The sequence below is a fragment of the Bos javanicus genome, chromosome 18 (genome assembly GCF_032452875.1).
Source record: "Bos javanicus breed banteng chromosome 18, ARS-OSU_banteng_1.0, whole genome shotgun sequence".
Taxonomy (NCBI): domain Eukaryota; kingdom Metazoa; phylum Chordata; class Mammalia; order Artiodactyla; family Bovidae; genus Bos; species Bos javanicus.
This window is the reverse complement of record NC_083885.1, coordinates 11,195,487-11,215,618: the sequence shown is the minus strand read 5'-3', so window position 1 is coordinate 11,215,618 and position 20,132 is coordinate 11,195,487. Positions and strand designations below refer to the sequence as shown.

The 20,132-nt window shown below is 53.9% G+C and overlaps 1 protein-coding gene across 1 annotated transcript in view; it reads right to left on the bottom strand.

Annotated features, from left to right (window-relative positions):
• Positions 1–19,773, bottom strand: part of CRISPLD2 (cysteine rich secretory protein LCCL domain containing 2) — a 65,952-nt gene extending 46,179 nt beyond the window's left edge. Inside the window, exons 1-2 of the mRNA XM_061386904.1 lie at positions 19,631–19,773; positions 2,806–3,121 (exon numbers count right to left, since the gene is read on the bottom strand). Of these exons, the coding sequence (XP_061242888.1) occupies positions 2,806–3,045 (240 nt within the window). The 5' untranslated portion in view covers positions 3,046–3,121; positions 19,631–19,773. The remainder of the gene's footprint in view (positions 1–2,805; positions 3,122–19,630) is intronic.
• Between the last annotated feature and the right edge of the window lie 359 nt (positions 19,774–20,132).

Here is a 20,132-nt window from a genome sequence, read left to right as displayed (position 1 = left end):
AGGAGTGTGTGGAAGAACTCAAACTGCACAGATGCCCCCAGCTCGGGCCCCAGGACGACCCTAAGGAGCAGGCTCAGCTTCTGCGACACTGGACTCAAGGACTCCTAGAGCATTTCGATGGTCTCTGGTCAGCAAAGAACCTGGAGGAGCCAGGATGCTCAGAGCTCCTGCTCATCCTGTAACTTGTTGGGAACCCTGGCAAATCCCTCCTCTCAGCCTCAGTTTCCTCATATGTGAAACGGGAGAATGAATAACCTGGAGATGTATGGTGGTCATGGCTGTACAATGGTGTGAAGGTACCTGATGCCACTGAACAGTGCATTGTAAAATGGTTGAAATGGTAAGTTTTATATTATGTATATTTTACCATTTTATATATACATATATATTTCTTTATACACACACATGCTAAATTGCTTCAGTTATGTCCAACTCTTTGTGACCCTATGGGCTATAGCCCACCAGGCTCCTCTGTCCATGGGGATTTTCCAGGCAAGAATAATGGAATGGGTTGCCATGTCCTCCTCCAGGAGATCTTCCTGATCCAGGGATCAAACTCACATCTCTTGTATCTCCTGCACTGACAGGCAGGTTCTTTACCGCCAGTGCCACCTGGGAAGCCTATATATAACCCTATATATATACACACGTACATATACACACATATATATAGTTTTTTTTTTCTAAGTAGCAAGAAATGCCTTCAACTCACCCAGTCCTGCTCCCCTCCGGCAAAGCCCACCCTGCCACCTGCAGGACAAAGAATCTGCCACCGGCTCCCCTCCCAGCCAGCACAGGGCCCATACATAACTCCCCAAAAGAGAAAACGGTGAACCAAGTGAGGGAGACCACTTCTCTCTTTCGAGAATCTGATGCCCAGCGCCCTCAGGCTGTGAGCCAGCGGCTGCCCCGCCCCCTCCCAGAGTCACCAGGCAGGCAGGAGGCCCAGCCCCTCGCACAATAGGTGCTCACTGACAGCCTGTATGGGGAGGGCCCTGGGACGTTCCAGGAGACTGGTTCACCAACCACAGGACCCCAGCATGGAGCCACCCCTTGCCCCCATCTCCAGTCCTGCGTCTCCTTCTGGCCAAGATAACTGCACTCCTCAACATCCAGGGGCAAGTCCTAAACCCAGACAGGCTGGCTCCAGAGCCTGTCTACTCGTAAAACCTCAAAACAGGGTGTCTTAACTCCATGGGGTTTTATAGTCCACCTCTTGGGATGAGCCTGTTTCAGAGGGCTGTGGCTCAAAGCCCCAGGAAGCGGGGCTGAGCAGGAAGCCATGGATTTGAGACACTCTCTTCCAGTCAGTGCCACCTGTTGTTGGGTGGATGCACGTTGGCAGGCGAGGATCCTGGCAGGGGGCAGGAGGAGCCTAAAAAGAAACCTACCCTAATTCTCTCCATCTTTAACCCTAAAGAGCTCTGCATGGCTGCCCTGCACACTAACATTTTGAAAGGGTGCCTACTCTGCCTCCTAAAATTAGCACAGCCCCTTCAGAACAAACCCCTGGACTATTTTCTTGAGGGGAAAAAAAGAAATGGTTTCATAAGGAGTCCCCAGGGGACAGCCTTTCTCAGGCTCTTCCCAGGCGGGCATCCACTCATCCCTGGTGACGGGCCACCTCATCAGGCACAGCAATGCCTAGGGGCCCACAGCCACACTGGCAGGTGCCCGACCGTGAGGGTGACCAAGGTCAGAGCATGATCAACACAGAGAGCGGCAACTGAGTCCAAAGGAAGGAGAGGGGCCTGGGCTGCACGGAGCTGGATACGGGAGTGACAGGGTGCAGATGCCTGGGGTGCAGAGGGGGGCTGTATGCACAGCACCCTGAGACCTCTCTGGCCACAGAGGAGGAAGGGAAACAAGCTAACCAGACAGACCAGGGCTCCTGACAGGAGGCCTCAGGTGCCAGGCAAGAAGCACAGAGGGCCCTCGAGGCTCCTGCCAGGAGAAAGGCTGGAAGAATAGATTGAGGAATTACAACATGATGCCAGGATTCAGAGGGCAAGATGGGAGCCCCTCCAGGGCTGAGGCTGCCCCGCTAATCAAGGCGAGAACAGCATGGGCAGGGAAGATGGAAACAGGTGGAGAAAGAGCCCCGGGTACCTAGAGGGGCAGCAGGGTGGGGTAGAGTTCAGACTGAGCATGGACAGGCAAACGAGGGTGTGGGTCCTGGACTCAGCCAGACCCAGGTCGGAATCCACCTCTGCCTCTGCCAGCTGTGTGATCCCGGGCCAGTCTGTAAAGCTGGGGGGAACCACGGTGCCCACTTCCTGGGGCCGAGAAAACCAGACATGGAGACACATGAGTGAGGGTGGGGCTGGGGACGGGCACCTGGAGCTGGTCGCTCCTTCTGTTCCTAAGTGCGGGGGCTTCTCTTGAGGTACAGGGGACCCTCCACCATCCCTTTTCGGCCTCCTCCTCCCAGCAGAACACCCCACTGCTCACAGACTCAGCTGCCCCTCACTGTTTGGACAGAGGAGCACCTGGAGAGTGTGGGGTGGAGATCATGCTGCACGGAGGCCATGGCAACAGCACAGCCCCAGGGCTGAGCGTCTGTGCTGGGCACGCGATGGGTGTGCCCGCCAGCTACCAAGTGAGTGCTAAGGCCCAGCCCAGCGAAGGAGACACGGAGGCCAGAGCCCAGCCTGTGACCCTCACCGCCCCCACTCCAGGAGGGCCTAGGGGGAGAGTCGAGGGCATGGAGCTGGGGCTGAGCTCAGAGAGGTGCAGCCAGGGGAGCCTCTCTGCCCAGGAGCCCCGGGGCCTGGGCCCCGCCCCCCGCCCTGGGCCCGCGCTCACCATGTACTCCATGTTGGAGGCGGGTGGCGAGACCTGGCCCCGCAGCTTGTTGTGAAGTGTGAGGATCTCCTCCCGGTCCGCCCTGGAGATGGCCCTCCGCGTCCGTGAGTGGGGCTGGTCCCCCTGGTATTTGCTGAGCAGCTTCTCTAACTGTGTGACATTGGGCAGGAACAAGCCTTGGGCTCCGCAGAGCAGCAGCACCAGCCCCAAGGGCACGACACCAATCAGGACACAGCTCATGGCTCCACGCCGGCAGCGAGGGCAGGGAGTGACGGGCGGCCTGGGCGCCTGAGGCAGAGCTGGGCAATCTCGTGCTCTGAAAGGAAGCAGAGGGCGGCCAGAGAAGTCCGTCAGTGCCAAACCCGCCACGGCAGAGAGGACCGGGCCCCCCTGTCTCCCCACTGTGCAGATGTGGAGACTGAGGCTCACAGAAGCCACACTAGCAAGATCCAGCAGGCAGGAAGTGGTGGAGCTGGGATTCAAGCCAACGGCCTCCAGCACGGCAAGCGGCCTGATGCCACATGGACATCCTGGCTCGGTCTCTCCCAGACTCAGCTTCTCGTGGCGCCTCCTTTTCCTCACTCTGAGTCAGCATCTGGACTCATTCAGGCTCCGGTGAGTTTATGGCCTGAATTAAACTCCATCTCCTGCCCCCAAAAGAGACTGCTAAAGCCATTTCACGTCAGCAAAGGATGTGCCATGAACCAACAGGGGTAGCAAACTTCCTAGTCCCTGTGAAGTAGGACTCAGTTCCCAAACTGGCCGTCAGGCACCCCCAGACCCATCCCTGCACAGGCTCCTCCTGTCACGGCCCTTCCACGGGGTGTGTAACCATCACACTCTATGACATAGCCTCCCAGGGCCCAGCCACATGCTCTGCTGGCTTGATCCTCAGAGAAAGAGACGGGCCTCCCAGGGGCACCTGTGTACCCACTCTCACCTTGTCCCCTGCCTGGAAACCCCCCAAACAGTCCAGCACGCAGCCTCCCTTGGCCAGCTTCTGTCTGACAGTGGGCCCGTTACAAGCACTGCCGGGTGTGACCCTCTTGGCTGCTGAGTGAATGGTTCATATGGGTGATTAGCACCCAACAGCTGCATCAGCGGGGTCAAGGAAGGGATGGAAGACGGTGGCTAGGACTTCCAGACCTCCCAGCCCCTCTTGGGGCTGTGCTTCCCAAGGAGTGTTTCTGGAACCCTAGCTCCTGACACGTGCCAGGCCAAGGGCTGTGGTGCACGCCTCGTGGTCACATCAGTTGGGATTCACCCCCTCTGAGACCCACAGTGCCTGACGCTGTCATTTTATGACCCGTCAAGGATCTTCATGATCCATCCTTGCCTTTGGGCTCTGGGCCCTTTTCCCAAACACCGCCTCTCACTAACCTTTCTTCCTTGGCAGGCATCTTAGGAAAAGCTGTCTTAGTCTTGGAACACACTTACTAATTCTAAAATTCCCTGGCCCGAAGACAATTTATTAGGTTGAGTTTCTGCTGTGCCTGTGCTCCTTCCCAGAGCCCTTCCTGAGCCTCTGCGGGGGCCAGTCGCCTCATCCATGTCATCTCCAGCCCTCACGACAACCCAGGAGGTCGGTGTGCCCTTGCAACCACTTTACAGACGGGGAGGCTGAGGTTCAGAGAGTTGATCCCAAGGCTGCTTACTGGTAAGACTCAAACCCAGGTGTGATGTCCCTGAGAGCCTGGGGTTTTCCACCATGCTACGCTGGTTCCTCTCACCCTGGGGGGCCAGGGGTCACACTACAGGTCACGAGGTGTGGTCCTCCTGATGGCTTGCTGTCTGGTCCAAGAAGACAGGACAGGGCTTGTTGTTCACCCTCTCACCTCTGTCTCACCCGCAGGGAGAGTTGGTCGTAACCCAGTGACCTTTATTGGCACCCTATTTTGTGCTGCACACTGGGAGAGGAGGACAAGGCACTGTCCCTGGCCTCAAGGGGCTCCCAGTTAGGCTGGGGAGACCGGCAGGGAAGCCCCCAACCCCTGACCAGTGGGATAGGCCTGGCTGAAGACAGCACGGAGAGCTGGAGGGAAGGCTCCAGAGACCCCTGGGTGAGCAGGGAGGGAGGCAGCCTGGAGGCTGGCCCACCCAGAACCCCAGGAGGCCCCCCTGTCATCTCCCACGTGAGCAACAGCCAGGGTTTCACTGGTTGCGTTGGCGTGGGGCTGCAAGATGGCAGCGGAAGGCAGGGATCCTCTGGGGCTTGCCCTGGGCACCTGAGAGGCTGAGCACAGAGCCTGGAGTGATGGGAACGTGGCAGTTCCCATCTCCATCCCTGGAAACTCTCCAGGGTCCTGACCAGGCTTACGCTTCAGATAAAAGCAGCCGACATCCAGGCGGAGGCCCAGCTCCGTGGCCTCTCGGCCGAGGAGTTCCCTCTGGGGCAGAGCCTCAGGGACCACGGGAGGGCTTCTGTGTGCTCACTCGCCCCGTGGGAATCAAGCCAGTAACACAGACGCTCCCAGGGTCCCTGCCGCCTTCCCGCTTAGTCACACCACCATATATGACCATTTCCCAGCTGCAGAGGCCAGGCTGAAAAGGATGCCAAAAAGTACTGACACTGGGTTAAGATTTGGGACAAAGCGGGAGCAAGACTGACATCATAAAATGACCACCCGGTCGTCAGAGAAACATCCAATTTGCTTTACTCTGTGCTTCAGCATCCTGAGGGGCAGGGCACTCCCAAAGGCATGAAACAGGAATTGTTTACATGACTTGACTGGACCAAAACCTGGGTTTGGTTTAAATCACCAATGGGTGCAATTCAAATAACTCTCAGTAGGGGGAGGGGTAAAATAACTGTGGGTCAGTGTGGGCGGAATATTATAAAGCAGGTAAAAGAAAGACCTGGAGCTCTGGGATTGTGAGCAGCAACAAAGCTCTAATCCAATGTTGGGCTAAGAAAGTCGTAGAATGTTATGCTAACGGTACCATTTATGTACATTTTAAGGCATATAAACTATATTTTAGACAAGTTTGTGGATATCATAGGTGCACATGCATATGTATGTATGTGTGTATTACACAGACATGTATTACATGTGTTTGTACATATATCATATGGTGTGCATGCACGTGTTTGTACAGTGAAACCAGTTCATGGTGGTGGTTGACTCTAGGAGGGAAATTGAACCGGGAATGAGAATATGAGGGGACTCATCTTTATCTTTAATATATTGTTTCTGCTTTAAAATCTCAAGCACGTGTGGCAAAGCGTAAGCTCTGTTCATGCAAGGTGGACCAGGTGAGTTAGCTGTGATGCGGTAGCCAGAGCAGGGCGTCCTTGGGGGCCGAACCTCACTGGTGAGTGCCGTCTATCCTTTGGACTTGTCTACTTCAAATTTTTAAAAAATATTAATGAATATAAGAAAGCAAAATGCTAAAGCATGAAAGGACAATGAAACCACCGCTGGTTCCAAGTGCACCCTCCTGGCATGTTCTCCTCAACAAGGGCGACCTTATTCCAGAAGACTTGGTGAACTGCCTTCACTCTGAACATTCAACGGCCTCACACGGTCCATGGCCCACAGATGGGGCCTTCTCTCCAAGGTACAGGAGAGAGCTGATGAAGCCTCGGGTGGAGCTTCAAAGTTGGGAGAACCACGGGGTTTAGTCAAACCTTCCCCTGGGGAGAAACACAAGTGAAAAGAGGCATTTCTCCAAGTGGTTCCTCCACCTCGAGACGGTCGCTGGCACAGACATGCCGACTTGTCTTGGGTCGGCATCATGTCGGGTAGGACTGCTGGGTCTGAAAGTGGCCTGGCGTGTCTGCAGCTTGGGGTGGGGACGGGGAGGGGCAGGCTGGGGGGCTGGGGGGCCATGCTGGGGACGGGGCAATGCTTGGATCCTGATGGCTTCTAAGTGTGGGCCAAGGAGAACACGGAAGATCCAAGCAGAACTGTAGCAGTAACAGGTCTGGTGTCCCACAACTTTATTCCAGACCACGGCACAGGGCTGGCATACAGAGGGAAACACAGAATCGTGGACTGAGCTATGCCTTCTGCAAATTCCGTCGTTGGAGTCCCAGCCCCAGCTCCTCAGACCATGGCTGGGTTTGCATACAGGGTCTTAGAAGAGGTGATTAAGTTAAAATGAGATCATACAAGTGGGCCCTGCTCCAGTATGGCTGGTGTCCTTGTAAGAAGGAGGGATTAGGATACAGGCATGCACAGAGGGATGAGCGTGTGAGATACAGGGAGGGGACCGCTGTCTACACGCCGAGGAGCAACGCCTAAAAGACACCAGCCCTGCCAGCACCTTGATCTTGGACTTCCAGCCTCCATGAGGGTGAAAGAATGAATTTCTATTGTTTGAACTGCTCAGTTTCGGGTGTTTGGTCCTAGCAGCCCTAGCAGACTAATATTAATACAAGCATCAGATAATAAATGAAAATTAGGTTCTAAACATCCCGCTGGTGGCTGTATGGAAGGGGGTAAGGGGGGAACAGGGAGGCAAATCGGGCAGCCAAGACTGAGATTGCGGCTGGAACCTGGGCAGAGGCGATTGGTGCTGTGTCTCAGCACAAGGCCATCGGCCGAGGCGACTTCGCCAGGCCCCGCCAGCCCCCTGGTCTGGGCAGACTATTCAACTTCTGCTGCCCAAACAGCTCGATCAGAACTTATGCACAAAGCACTTCAGCCCCCTTTCCATCTGTAATTTAAAAGAAACTGACTCACAGACATAACAGCAGACTTGTGGTTGCCAAGGGGGATCGGTGTGGGGGAGGAACGGAGCAGGAGGCTGGGGTTAGCAGAAACAAACTATCTACAGAATGGATCAACAACAAGGTCCTCCCGCAGAGCACAGGGAGTCAATATCCTGTGATAAACCCAGAATGGAAAAGAATATGAAAAAGAATATATACAATGGCACCCCACTCCAGTACTCTTGCCTGGAGAATCCCATGGATGGAGGAGCCTGGTAGGCTGCAGACCATGGGGTCGTTAAGAGTTGGACACGACTGAGCAACTTCACTTTCACTTTTCACTTTCATGCATTGGAGAAAGAAATGGCAACCCACTCCAGTGTTGTTGCCTGGAGAATCCCAGGGATGGCGGAGCCTGGTGGGCTGCCATCTACGGGGTCGCACAGAGTCAGATACGACTGAAGCGACGCAGCAGCAGCAGCAGCATATGCATAACTGAGTCACTTTGCTGTACAACAGAAATAAACACAACATTGTAAACCAACTATACTTCAATAAAATACATTTTTTTTTAAGTTTTCCAACAGAGACCCACACATTGCCACCTGGGGCTTTCCAATGACAAGTACAGGCTCCTACCAGGGAGGCCGGTGGGGGCTTACCGGGAGGGAGACCCACCGCATGCCCGTGGCTGCATTTCTCACTCCACCCTCCTGATGATCCAGGGGTTTGTGTTCTACTGCTCCCATCTGACAGATGAGGAGACTAAGGCCCCTGGGTCTTTGGGAACCCACCCAAGGTCACACAACTGCAAGCAGAAAACCTGGGGCTGGAACGCAGCTCTGTCTGGCCTCTGAGCCCCCTCCTCAGTGCTACCACGCCTTCCCCGGGGTGAGCTTCCCTGGGGATTTCCCATCACCACCCACACAGGGGCAGGACCCCCACAAACAACCCAGCTCACACTGTGACCCTCCCTGCCCTTCTCTGCTTCCTGGGCAGATGGCTGGGCTCAGCGGAGACAGGCCCCACCCCCACTCCAGGTCAGCCAGTGACTCTGTCGAGAAGAAGGCACCCCCGTGTCATCCCCAGGGGAGTGAAACATTTACGTCATGGTGACACTGCACCACGACGTGCCCCGTCACCGAGCCTAGCACCCACCCAGCCTCCATCTGCCTGTGACTCAAATATGACGCCTGCTCTGACTCTTTCTGCAACCCTCCAGCCCTCCTGATATCCCGAGGGGCTCACACTTCAGGCAAGTGGGTTATCTGAGCTCCCTTGGGGCCTGGAGATGGAGGCCAACACTCATTGGCTCTTTTGCCCCCAGCTTCTCCCAGGGTGGCCAAATGCAGGCCTCGTTTCCAGAGAAGCCCTCTCCACTCTCTGTCCCTGGCCTGCAACCAACAGCGTCAAACACCCGAGTGAATGCCACACAGTTGACAGAAACGCAGTCTCGGAGAGGTCTCCTTGGCAGCAGTTGAAACTCCCAGCTTGAGAGACCACAAACAAGATAAGGGCACCAGGGATGGGGGGCAGGGGCGGGGAGACACCAACATAGCTTTCAAACCCCCTGGTCGACAGCCACTCAATCTGGGGTCGGATTCCTGCAGCATCGCCAGGATACATTTGGACTCTGGCTGTTTTCCACTCCGTTTTCTGGAAAACAAAACTGAGCCCGGGTGATCTTCCATGGTATGAGTGATGTCCGGGGCTGGACTGATGTGGAACCAAGACTTGAGATCCCACTTCTTGGAAGCATGGAGGGCTTTGTACACTTGGCTGCTGCCACAAAGCTCTGCCATCACCCTCCGCCCCGCCTAAGAGTCTGTGGACGTCAAGGGCACCCACAGCCTCACATGCCCCCAATCCACCTCAGGGTCTCCTGCCACTCAACTCAACTCTCAGGAGCGAAATGAAGAAAGAGAATGTGGATGAACCTGGAGGCGTCACTCTGACCAGGCTGCTTTCGCCTGTGTTTAGGAAAGTCTGCCAGAAAGATGAATCTTCGTGGGACCCGCCAGCCGGCAGCCCTGAGGCCGTGCCAAGCTCTCTGCTCCTGCACACGCTGTTCCCGTGGCTCAGCCTGTGACCCCAACCTGCCCCACCCCCGCCGGGGCCCGGCGGATGAATTCCTGCCCGTGGATTAGGACTCAACTTTGGGGTCGCAGCTTAATCATGGCCCCAGACCTGTCCGCCTTGTTCACCACTGAATCGCCAAAGTCTGACCTCGTCTGAACGAGGAGATCTGTACATTCACTTCGTAAATGTTTATAGAACATTGTTGGCGTCTTCGTCGGTGAACAAGATCGACAGGTCTGCAGGCGTGATTCAGCTCCCGGAGATTTCCGGAAAGTGGTGACCCTTTGACTCCTCCACTGAGTCTTTCTGTGGAACAGAGACTGATCTGCCTGTGAGGGGAGGAGCCAGGCTGGGATCAAGGGATGAGCCGTGGGACAAGGAATCACAGGGTCACAACATTACAGGGTTCATTGCGTGGTTAATGGCTAATCGTATTGGCTATGACAATAATAATGATGCTAAATGCTCCACAGATCCATTGTTTGGAGAGATTTGAGGAAGACTGGGATTAATAATGGTGAATGAAATGAAAAAGGCTATTCTCTCTTATTTCAAAGTCTCTTCTTGGAGACAAATCTAATTTTTAAAACTCCTATTAGATGTCTAATGCTGGTGGGGATGATAAAAAAAATAAAAAGGCCTCCCTTAAATCTGAAATATGCTTCAGTTCCCTACATGCCTGGGGCCTTAGCCACTTTCTCTCAGCTTTCTGGGGAAGTGATGACTCGAGATGTCACAGACAGGGTCTGCAGCACGAATATGATCAGCTGGCCAGGAACCGGATTCACAATGACAGTTATCCGGCTCAGTGGCCATTGCTGCCCTGAGGCTGGGTCTCTTTCCAGGGCTCAGCTGAGCCCTGGGTGTCAAGGAGCCAGCAGCCTGCCTCAAGTCTGCTCACACCAGCTGCCTTGCCAGCTAGACTTGGCGCTTCTCGAGGGGCTGGAACCAGTGCTAGACTGGCAAATGTTTAATAACGGACATTTGAAAAACCTTGAAATATTCACCCTAATCTGTAGTGTCTACCCATTCCCTTGGTGTAAATATCCCCACCACGGCAATTTCAAGCCATTGATGTAGGGTCACTGAGTGTGGAGTTTCTGCAAAGAGTCCCACGATAACAGACTGTGATGCAACTTTTCCACCATACACATGGAGTAGACAGCAACCACCCCAAGAACAGAGAGAACAGTGAAGCAGGGTAAAAGATTAGGATGCAATAAGTTTGGACTAGTTACTACTTTTATTTTAAGTAAGACTTATTTCATTGTAAGTTTATATAACATATAATGGTGGTTATGTGTACAGGGAACTATACCCATTATTTTGTAATAAACTATAAGAGCAAAAATCCGAAAATATGTATATGGAGGGCTTCCTAGGTGGCACAGTGGTAAAGAATCCACCTGCCAATGCCACAGACCCAGGAGACAGGTCCCTAGCGGGGAAAGATCTCCTGGAGAAGGGCATGGCAACCCACTCCAGGATTCTTGCCTGGAGAATCCCATGGACAGAGGAGCCTGGCGGGCTACAGTCCAAGGGATTGTAAAGAGTAGGACATGACTGAGTAATTGGGCACGCACATGCACACACACACACGTGTATAACTGAATTGCTGTATTGTACACCTGAGACTTACACGACACTGGGAATCAACTATATTTCAATTTAAAAAAAAAATGATGGTGGGATTGAACAGCCCACAGCTTTTCCGGAAACTTAACCATCAGCTCCCATAAGCCGGTATGAGCCAGCTCCAGCACGGCACTGGCCGAATGGGTCCTACTCAACCCGAAACTTCGGGGCGTATTAACTGCTCAACAAACAGTTCTCACCAATCACCCAGCCAACACGTGATGAGTGAGGACAACGTGGCTGACCTGTTTTGGGTCCTCTACTCCCAGAATCTTGTCTTTTACCGTCTCTGCAGACTGCTAGGGTCACTATGACTGTGATTCCTATTTTACAGATGAGGAAACTAAGGCTCAGCACAGACGAGCAACTTGCTCACAGTTGTACAGAATGCCTGCAGACGACGGCAAGGAGCCTGCCACGCTCTGACTCCCTGCCTGCCTTGCCCTCCAAAATATCAGGGCAGTTCTGACTTGCACCCCCATGTCAGCAAGAGCCCCCACAGCTTGCCCCAAAGGCAGGGGCATCAGGGCTCCAAGCTTCCTCAGGAGCATAAAGGAGAACTCAGAATGTGAGCGAGGCCAAAGGCAGAGCAGAGTCAGACCCACAAACCACCCAGAAATTCCAGGAATGAAGTGGCGGCTGGGAGAAGGGGGGCGGGACACCCCAGCCTGTCTCGGGCAGATCCCAGGGCTGGGAAGAGCGGCTGGGTAAGTACCAGACACGCCGAGGGCGGGGATCTCCCTCCTCCACGGGAGCCAGTTTTCCTTAAACCCTTCTCGACAGAATTAGGGAAAGACCATGGAGGACTGTCCCTTCCTTTGTCAACTGCTCTGCCCCCAACCCCACAAAGACGGACATTAGGCTTAACAAAAAAGGCCACCCCCACGGGCACCTTCTTTCCTCCTGTCCCCTCAGCAAAAGATATGTCCTTATGGGATACACAGGGCAACAACTCGGTATGTTTAACTGAATATAATATATAAAACCCGTTCAGTTTTTAAAATACTATGCAGAGAACATACACAATTCTGAACAAAAAGCGCACTTACGCTTAATCTACTCCGTGCAGGAAAAAAAAAAACAAAAAAAACAGGTTTGTTCAATGCAAGCCAAAATAATATATGAGAAGCCACTTTAAAGTGACTGGATAATAAACTAATATACTCTTCAAATACCTAGTACATGACGCCTGGGGCCCTTTTCTCCCTTCTCGCAGACATGTGGATGTTTCCTTGGAAACAATGCTCCCAGAAAGCTTTAGATAAGTGGCAGGAAACCTCCAGCTCCCAAAAACAAGAAATCGAGGACTCTCAGGAGATATCAAAGAAAAGTGTGGACAGTGGGTCAAACCTGGTTTGAATCCTGACTCTGTGACGTAGACCTGGGGCTGCCCAGAAGGTCCCTCAGTCCCTCGGAGTCTCCAGTTCCTCCCCGGCAAAGCAAAGTACTGAGTTTCTCCCAGGGCTGGGGGAGAATTTGCCGATTATGGAAATAGTGGTTGTAAGGAGCCCAGCGGCAGAGTCCCGAGACTCACTGGTGTTCAATTAGTGTTTCTTTCCTGCTCCTTGAGGGTGAAACCAGCCACCCCGACACCTCCGCTCCAGGCTCCAGTGCTGGCAGCACCGGGACTATCCTCCCACCTGAAGTGCAGGGTGCACTGGTGTCAGGCGGTGCCTGCAAGGGTGAGTCACAGCCCTGAACCGAACTCAAGCCTTCTATATAGCACCAGGCTATGGAATCTGCACGTGGCCTCTCGGGAGAAATCCCCAGGGCAAGCCCTCAGGTGGCCAGGGAGTCCCTGGGGTATGCAGTGAGCAAGACTCTGTCCCCAGGAGTGGGGCGCAGTGGGGGGGCGGGCATCGCAGCAAGCAGAGGAGACCATACCAAGGCTGAAGGAAGACAGCCTGGGACACCGGACGGTGAGGGTGGACAGAGGTAGGGGCAGTGACCACTCTGGCTGGGGTGAACTCCAGGCAGCGGGAACTGCAAGGACGAACGCTCTGAGATGGTCACTGTCTTTGGCCTGGACAAGAAGGGTCAGAGCAGTATGACCAGGGAGAAATGGGGTCACAGAGGCAAACAGGGCCAGGCAGCCTGGGGCCCCGAGGGCCTTGACAAAGAGTGTTGATTTTACTCTAAATGCAAAGCGGAGTGGGGGGTGGGGGGTGTGTGTGTGTGAGTGTGTGTGTGTGTGTGTGCGTGCGCACACGGGCGCACACTTCAGGTGCAGAGCAGATGAAGCCAATGGTGACAGGGTCTGATTTATGCTCTGAGAACCCGGCAGATGCAGCTCCGCAGATGGGGCTCACAGACCTAATGCTGAGCTGAAGAGGCCAGACTCCAGTGATGAAACATCCATGCTGCCCTTGATGTAAACTTCAAAACCAGCCAAAACCAACCTACTCCAACAGAAGCACAGAAATGGTTCCCCTCGGGGGTGGGGCTGTGAGAGGGGCCTGGGGGGAGTCAGGCTCTGTCACGCTGGGGCCCGAGCCTGCACGTGCGCACTTGGAGAAAACGCCATCCCCCTGTGCATGAATGCGTGTGCTTCCTTCTCTAGCATGTTCAACTTTAATAAAAAGTTTAAGAGAAGAGTTAAAGAGGCTCTGGCTTCTGTTGGAAGAATGCCTCCACAGAAGCAGGAGAAGAGCACTGTGCAAGAGATTACCGTCTGGGCTCTTCCCTGAGTATCAGCGCTGAGACAAGTCCGGGGCCTGGACTCCAACAGCCCTTCGAAGTGAACCTGAAGGTGCTGGAGCCCAGAGCAGGCTCTGTGCGGCCGGGGCCTCCCCACTGGGCCAGACAGCGACTCTGCCAGACAGGGCCCGGTTCATCCTGGTCTGAGAGGGCACTTTGTCCAGCGATGCCAAAGCTGAAAATATCTCAGTCCCCGGGAAGCCCGGCCTTGACGGTTCCCGGGAATAAACAGTGTTTTTAAAGCAGCCAGTGCTTCCCCCCATGAGAACAGACTGGCTGTGTTGGGAGCCAGCTGGGGGCGGGATGGTGAGATGCAGCAGACATGTACAGACACACAGATGTATTTTGAACGCTGGAGAGGAAACAGCCCTTTCTTTCAGAGGGGCCGCTTAGGGGTCACCAACAGACGGACTTGACAAGGTCCTGGGCACACGGGCTCTAAACACAGCTGAAGGAAAAGGCTGGAACCCTCAGGACATTTGCTCAAGCCCTAGAGCAATGGGTGCTGGCAAACCTAGCGTCATCCCGGAAGAAAGGCCTAGGAACACGCCAGCAACTTGCTCTCAGGGGCCTCAACTTGACAGAAGAGGTCATTATAGCTCCCAAGCCACTGGCTCCATCCCTGCCACGTGACTTCTCTGTGCTCATACCAGGTCCTGTAAACGGAACCGTCCGCCCCAATCAGCCACCCCGCCCACCCCATTCTGGGCCCCTGCCCAGGGAAAGTCTTCCAGGCTTTCCCAGGCAGTGAGTCCCACCCTGGAGCCTGCACCAGAAACTGCTGGAAGTCGAGCTAAAGCACAGATTGCTGGCCCCATCCCCCGAGCTTTTGGAGGTCTGCAGTGGAGCTGAGAATCGGCATCCTGACAGCTCCCCTGGGTGCTGCTGCTGGCCCTGGGACCTCACTTTGAGAACTGCTGCTCTAGGTGGCACCAGCCTCTCAAATCTCCCCATGCTGCACCTTAGTCCGGTGTTTCGCAAACTCTAGCCCTTGGCACACCCGCTACCCCAAGCTTTGCCCACCTTCCTACCATCTCCCTGTTCTAGTTCATATTTCTTATTTTTATTTGTTGGTTCACTTTGGGAGTTCAAAGAAATTTATGTTAAAAAGGGAACCTTCAGAACTTCCTGGTGGTCCAATGGTTGAGACTCTGAACTTCCAAGGCAGGGAGCACAGATTGATCCCTGGTTGAGAACTAAGCCCAAATGCTGTGCAGGGCAGCCAAAAATTAAAAAAAAAAAAAAAGTGGGGAGGAGGGGCCTTCTATGATCAGCATGTGCAGAGAACCTGATCCCTCCTGCTGTGACCGGAAAGCAGGAGTGAGATGAACCTGGGTGAACATGGCGCAGAGCTAGGACCAGAGGCCTCACTGTAGAAGGTGCTCTGTCTTTGTTGTAAAGGGAGTTCAGTCTTGTAAAGGGTGGGTTGCTGCTGGGTCAGCACACAGGCTCAGTCACCTTGGGGATGGGCCAGGATGGGCTTCACACACTGCGGGGGACACCAATCATCCCACCGTGACCTACTCTCAGGGACGAAGGCCACACCGTGACTCCTCTGTGCCCCACAGCTCAGAGCAGGAGATCCAAATTCAGCACAGCTGACCCCATCACAGGGCAGGCTCCTCCACCCTGAGCCTGACCTCCAGACCCCTAGACCCCAGACAGCTGAGCTTCCTGTCACTCTCAGGGTACCAGGGGAGCCCTCCTCCAGGCCTCTGCACAAACATGGTCCCTCTCCCAGCACACCCCTCAACGTCCCACCCACCCACCGTCACCTTCCTTGCCAGGAACACCGCCTCTTTGCTCTAAAACGACTTCTGTGTGTGCATGCTAAGTCATTTTAGTCCTGTCTGACTCCTTGCGACCCCGTGGACTGTAGCCCACCAGGCTCCTCTGTCCATGGGATTCTCCAGGCAAGAATACTGGAGTGGGTTGCCATTCTCTCTTCCAGGAGATCTTTTCAATACAGGGATCAAACCCAAGTCTCCTGTGTCTCCTTTTACCACTGAGCCACCAGTAAAAGAACTTCTAGGATCTTATCAAATCAGCCACAGCAGTTGCCAGCTGGATGCCAGTCCCTAGTTCTAGAGAGATCCAGAAGTTTTCAATCCAAAAGAACGTCAGGGAGGGGTCCATTCTTGGACCACTTGACTACAAACAAAATGGAAGCTGGATTCTTTTCCTTCCAGGATTTTACCATTCTGCACTCACAGTGGGAAATGATCCAGAAACTTGGACTGAAAATGTGGGATTTCATAATTTATAATATTTTTTTAAAATGATGGTCCAAAAGTTGCATAATCCTCATTAGGACTTTTCTTTTTTCCCCTGAATTTGTGGTTTTTTTCTAAGCTGACGCAGCACTTGGGGCAATCAGAGAAGATAAATTTCCCTGGGGCTGGACCACAAGAAACTGTCTGTCCCCACAATCTTGGGTGGGGGGGGTTGTCTATCACCAAGTACCCACAAATGCACAGCCTGGGGTACAGGATGTTCCCCAGGACAACATCTCTGACAAGAATCTCTGCCAGTTGCTCTCCAGGGTGAGGGGTGGGGAGATACTGTGAACACTTCCCCCAAAACACCCAGGCGCCCCATTCTCTATGCTCATGGCAGAGGGCCTTGATTCCTTCTGGAAGGAGATGATCTCAGTTGATGCCTCTTCAAGATGAAACTCTAGAAAAAGGGACACATGATCCTTAACAAGGTAAAAATAAGGTTACCAGGGGACCCACCTATTCTACTCACAGGGGAAGAACCAAAACAACTGAAAATGGGTGTACAAAAAAAAGTGTACACAGATGTCAACAGCAGCATTATGCGCAACAGCCGAAAGGGGGAAATGGCCCAAACTTCCAGCAGTGGATGAGAGGATCAACTAAGGGTGGTCTGTCCTGCCCATACCGTGGAAGAGTATTTGACCGCGAAAAAGGGCGCAGCACTGACACAGGCTCCAACATGCATGAACCTTGACCATGTCATGCTCAGTGAGAGACGCCAGACACAGAAAGCCACATACCGGATGGTTTCTTTTACACAAAACGTCCAGAATTAAGCAAATCCAGAGAGACAAAGCAGATGAGCACTTGCCAGGGGCTGAGGAGGACAGAATGTGGAGTGACTGTTAATACTGGTTGTAAGGTTTCCTTTCAGAGTGGTGAAAATGTCCTGGAATTAGACAGCGTTGATAGTTTCACAACACAGCTAATGTACTAGATGCCACCAAACTATGTACTTTAAAATGATAAATCTCATGCTATTAGTATTTTACAATACTAAAATCATTTTTTTCCAAGGGAAAGGAAAAAAAAAAAAAAACAAGAGCAGCCTGTCCCTCCCTGTTCCAGAACAGAGTGTGCTCCCCTTGGGACTTTGCGAGGGGCTCCAGATCCCAATCGTAGTCAGCTCAGTGAACTGAAGATGAAATGATGCCTATGTTCCGTTTTCCTTTCTTGACAAGCCATCAGCCCCTTTGAGTGATGCTGGGTTTGCACATCTGGGACTGATCAAAAACCAGTGAGTCTGCAAAAAAAGGGGCGGGGGGAGTCTTCCTAGGTCGGGAGTAAGCAGACACAGAGGCACCTCCCATACATAGTAAATTACTCTGGTGACAGAGAAAAGAAATGTTCCAGCTCCCATGAGGCCAAAGAGGTCAGCATTCAGAGGTCCTGCCTTTAAAAGCTGGTTTTCAAATGCAACCTACAGAAAAACCCAGGTATCCAATGTGGGGTCTCTGAGGGAAGGATGAAGTGTGGGGTTCTTCAGAGGCCCATGCTCCACTCCTGAGGCTCCAGCCCCTCCCTATCCAGCCAGCTCTCCTTGGCAGTCCAGAGGCTGTGGGAGCAGCTGGCATTGCTCTGGGTTCCCCAGCAGGACCCCTGCTTACTGATGCAGGTACCTGTTGGCAGAGTGGATCCCAAGCCCCCGTGTCAGTGTCTCCTCTCCAGCCCCACCCCTAACCAGGGCCGGGGAATTCAGACCCCACACGGCAGAAGCCTTGCCCAGAAGCAAGCTCTGAGCTGACAGTCATGTGGCCAGTCATCGGACCAGCATCTTTTCCCAGGATCTGAGGGAGAACCCAGCTAGGATGGCAGCTGTCCCTGACCCTGCCCATGTCATGTTGGGTACATGCCTTCATCACTCGGAGCCTCAATTTCCTCCTTGTAAAAAGGAGGACAGTCCAGCTCACAAATAAGTCAGTGGTCATCCATGTAAAACCCCAGGCATGTCTGGCCCACAGTAAGTGCCAGATGAATGTCAGCTGCTGATAGGACTATAAACGCGATCATTACTATTCCTACTCCGATTTTTTAAGAGACTGTAAAAAGCAAGACCACTCTCTTCATTCTCTTCCCTGACTGCATCGTCAGGGACGGGCTGGCCCCAACTCTGCTAACTGTGTTTTACCTGGAGCCCCTCTCAAACAAAATGATCCCTCAGGTTTGAAGGTCAGGTTCAGAGGTGGAGTTAGCAATTGGACAGAGAAGTGTCTTAAAGGAGGCAGGACTCAGCCCTTAAGTGTGAAGGCTAAGTGCAGACAGATAGACCTGAGGTGACAGCATCACACACAGCCATCAAGTGCACAAAACAAATAGGCCCAAGAGTTCCCCTCTGGATCTGTTTGGAGAAGGGGGCACGCCTTTCATCCTGTCCTTCACATCCTGGCCTCTCATCTATCAGGTTCTAGACCCTAGATGCCCTGACCCTTCTGGGGAAGGCAGGCTCACCCTAATCTGCCAGGGTAAGGAGCCCAAAGGCTCAAAGTGGAAACTCACAAGCCCACTCTTGGCTGGAAGGTGAGCTAAGCATCTGTCAACTCCCAGCTGCTTCCCTTGACCAGAGCAGTAACTCACCTTCCAGCTAACAGACACCCAATTCAAACTGGACTTCAATGAGCTGGCATTAGCCAGCTGGCTTGTCCACCAGCCCAGCCCTTTCCAGGGAGGCTCTGGGTCTCCACTGCCCAGGGGGCTGGCCCTGGCTCTTCCACTGGGGGTCGCAGATCTCCCAGACCCCAGAGCTGAGCCCTCAGCTGCCAGCGGTTCCCCCCATCAGAAGTTTATACAGATATCTACTCTAGCTGAAGAAACCCGGGAACTCTTCCCAAACCTGTAGAAACTGGACATGCGCCACGCCCGGACACATCCACAGCCTTATGGGGCTTTGGAGGCAGACGGAACTGGGTCCCAGCCTCCGCTCTGCCCGGACACTTCACCTCCCTGACCCTTCAATGCCTTCCTCTGAAATAGAAGAGGAAGACTACCTGGAAGGTTTGTCGCAAACACTACCGTAAAGGGGCGTGGCTCTGTAAATGGCCCAGCAGAATACACACGCCGCTAGGATCACCGCAGCCTCCACACGTGGGCAGAACACATTCAAACTCCTGCCACACGCTCTCCACTTACTGACGCCCACAGTGTACACAGGGATGCAATAGATACTGGCGAATTGCACAGGGAAGGCAAGAGTACACACAGCCTCAGGGAGCACGATTCTGCGGTCAGAACTGCTTTGAGTCCCAGGCTCCCTAGCTTCTAGTATGTGAGGTCTCAGACAACTTGCTCTCCCTGAGACTCAGTTTCTCCATCTGCAGAAGGGGATGCCGCCGAGTATGGTTCTCAAATGCAGGAGGCATGCACAGCTAACTTGCTTGCGCACAGTAAACCCTAAGAAATGGCATCTGCTCTGGTTATTCCAGCTCCTAGGAGATTGAGGGGGTGGAGAGCACGGTGCAGAGAGAGGAATCTAAGGCACACTCACCTCCCTCCGCAGGGCTCAACCACCTCCTTGCCGGCGTCTCCTGCGCGGAGTGGCAGCGACAGCAGCGCAAGCAGAGCAGACACAGCGGGCAGATCGCGGGACGAGGAACTCTCGGGCCGCCGAAGGATGCAGTGGGTCAGAGGACCGTACGCGCTGCCTCTTGTAGGCTGCCCGGACCCAGGAGCCACGCCCCCGGCAGCCCTAATAGGCTCGCGCCGCCGTGGCCCCGCCCCTGCACGCCTTCGGCTCCGCCCCATCCCACCCCCACCGGCCCCGCCCCTCCCGGCCTCGCCCCACTTAGGAGCCTGGCGGCCTCCGGGAGGCGCTGGCGCCTCGGGTCCGGGGCGTCGCAGGGAGGGCGGGACCACCCGCGTCCTAAAAACTCGGCTTGAGAAAAGGAGGACGCGCTCAGTTTCCTCATCATGACCATAAAACTAGCGTTTCCATTGAGAAATTAACGGTGCACCCAGCGCGGTGCCAAGCACTTTCCACCAGGGGTTTG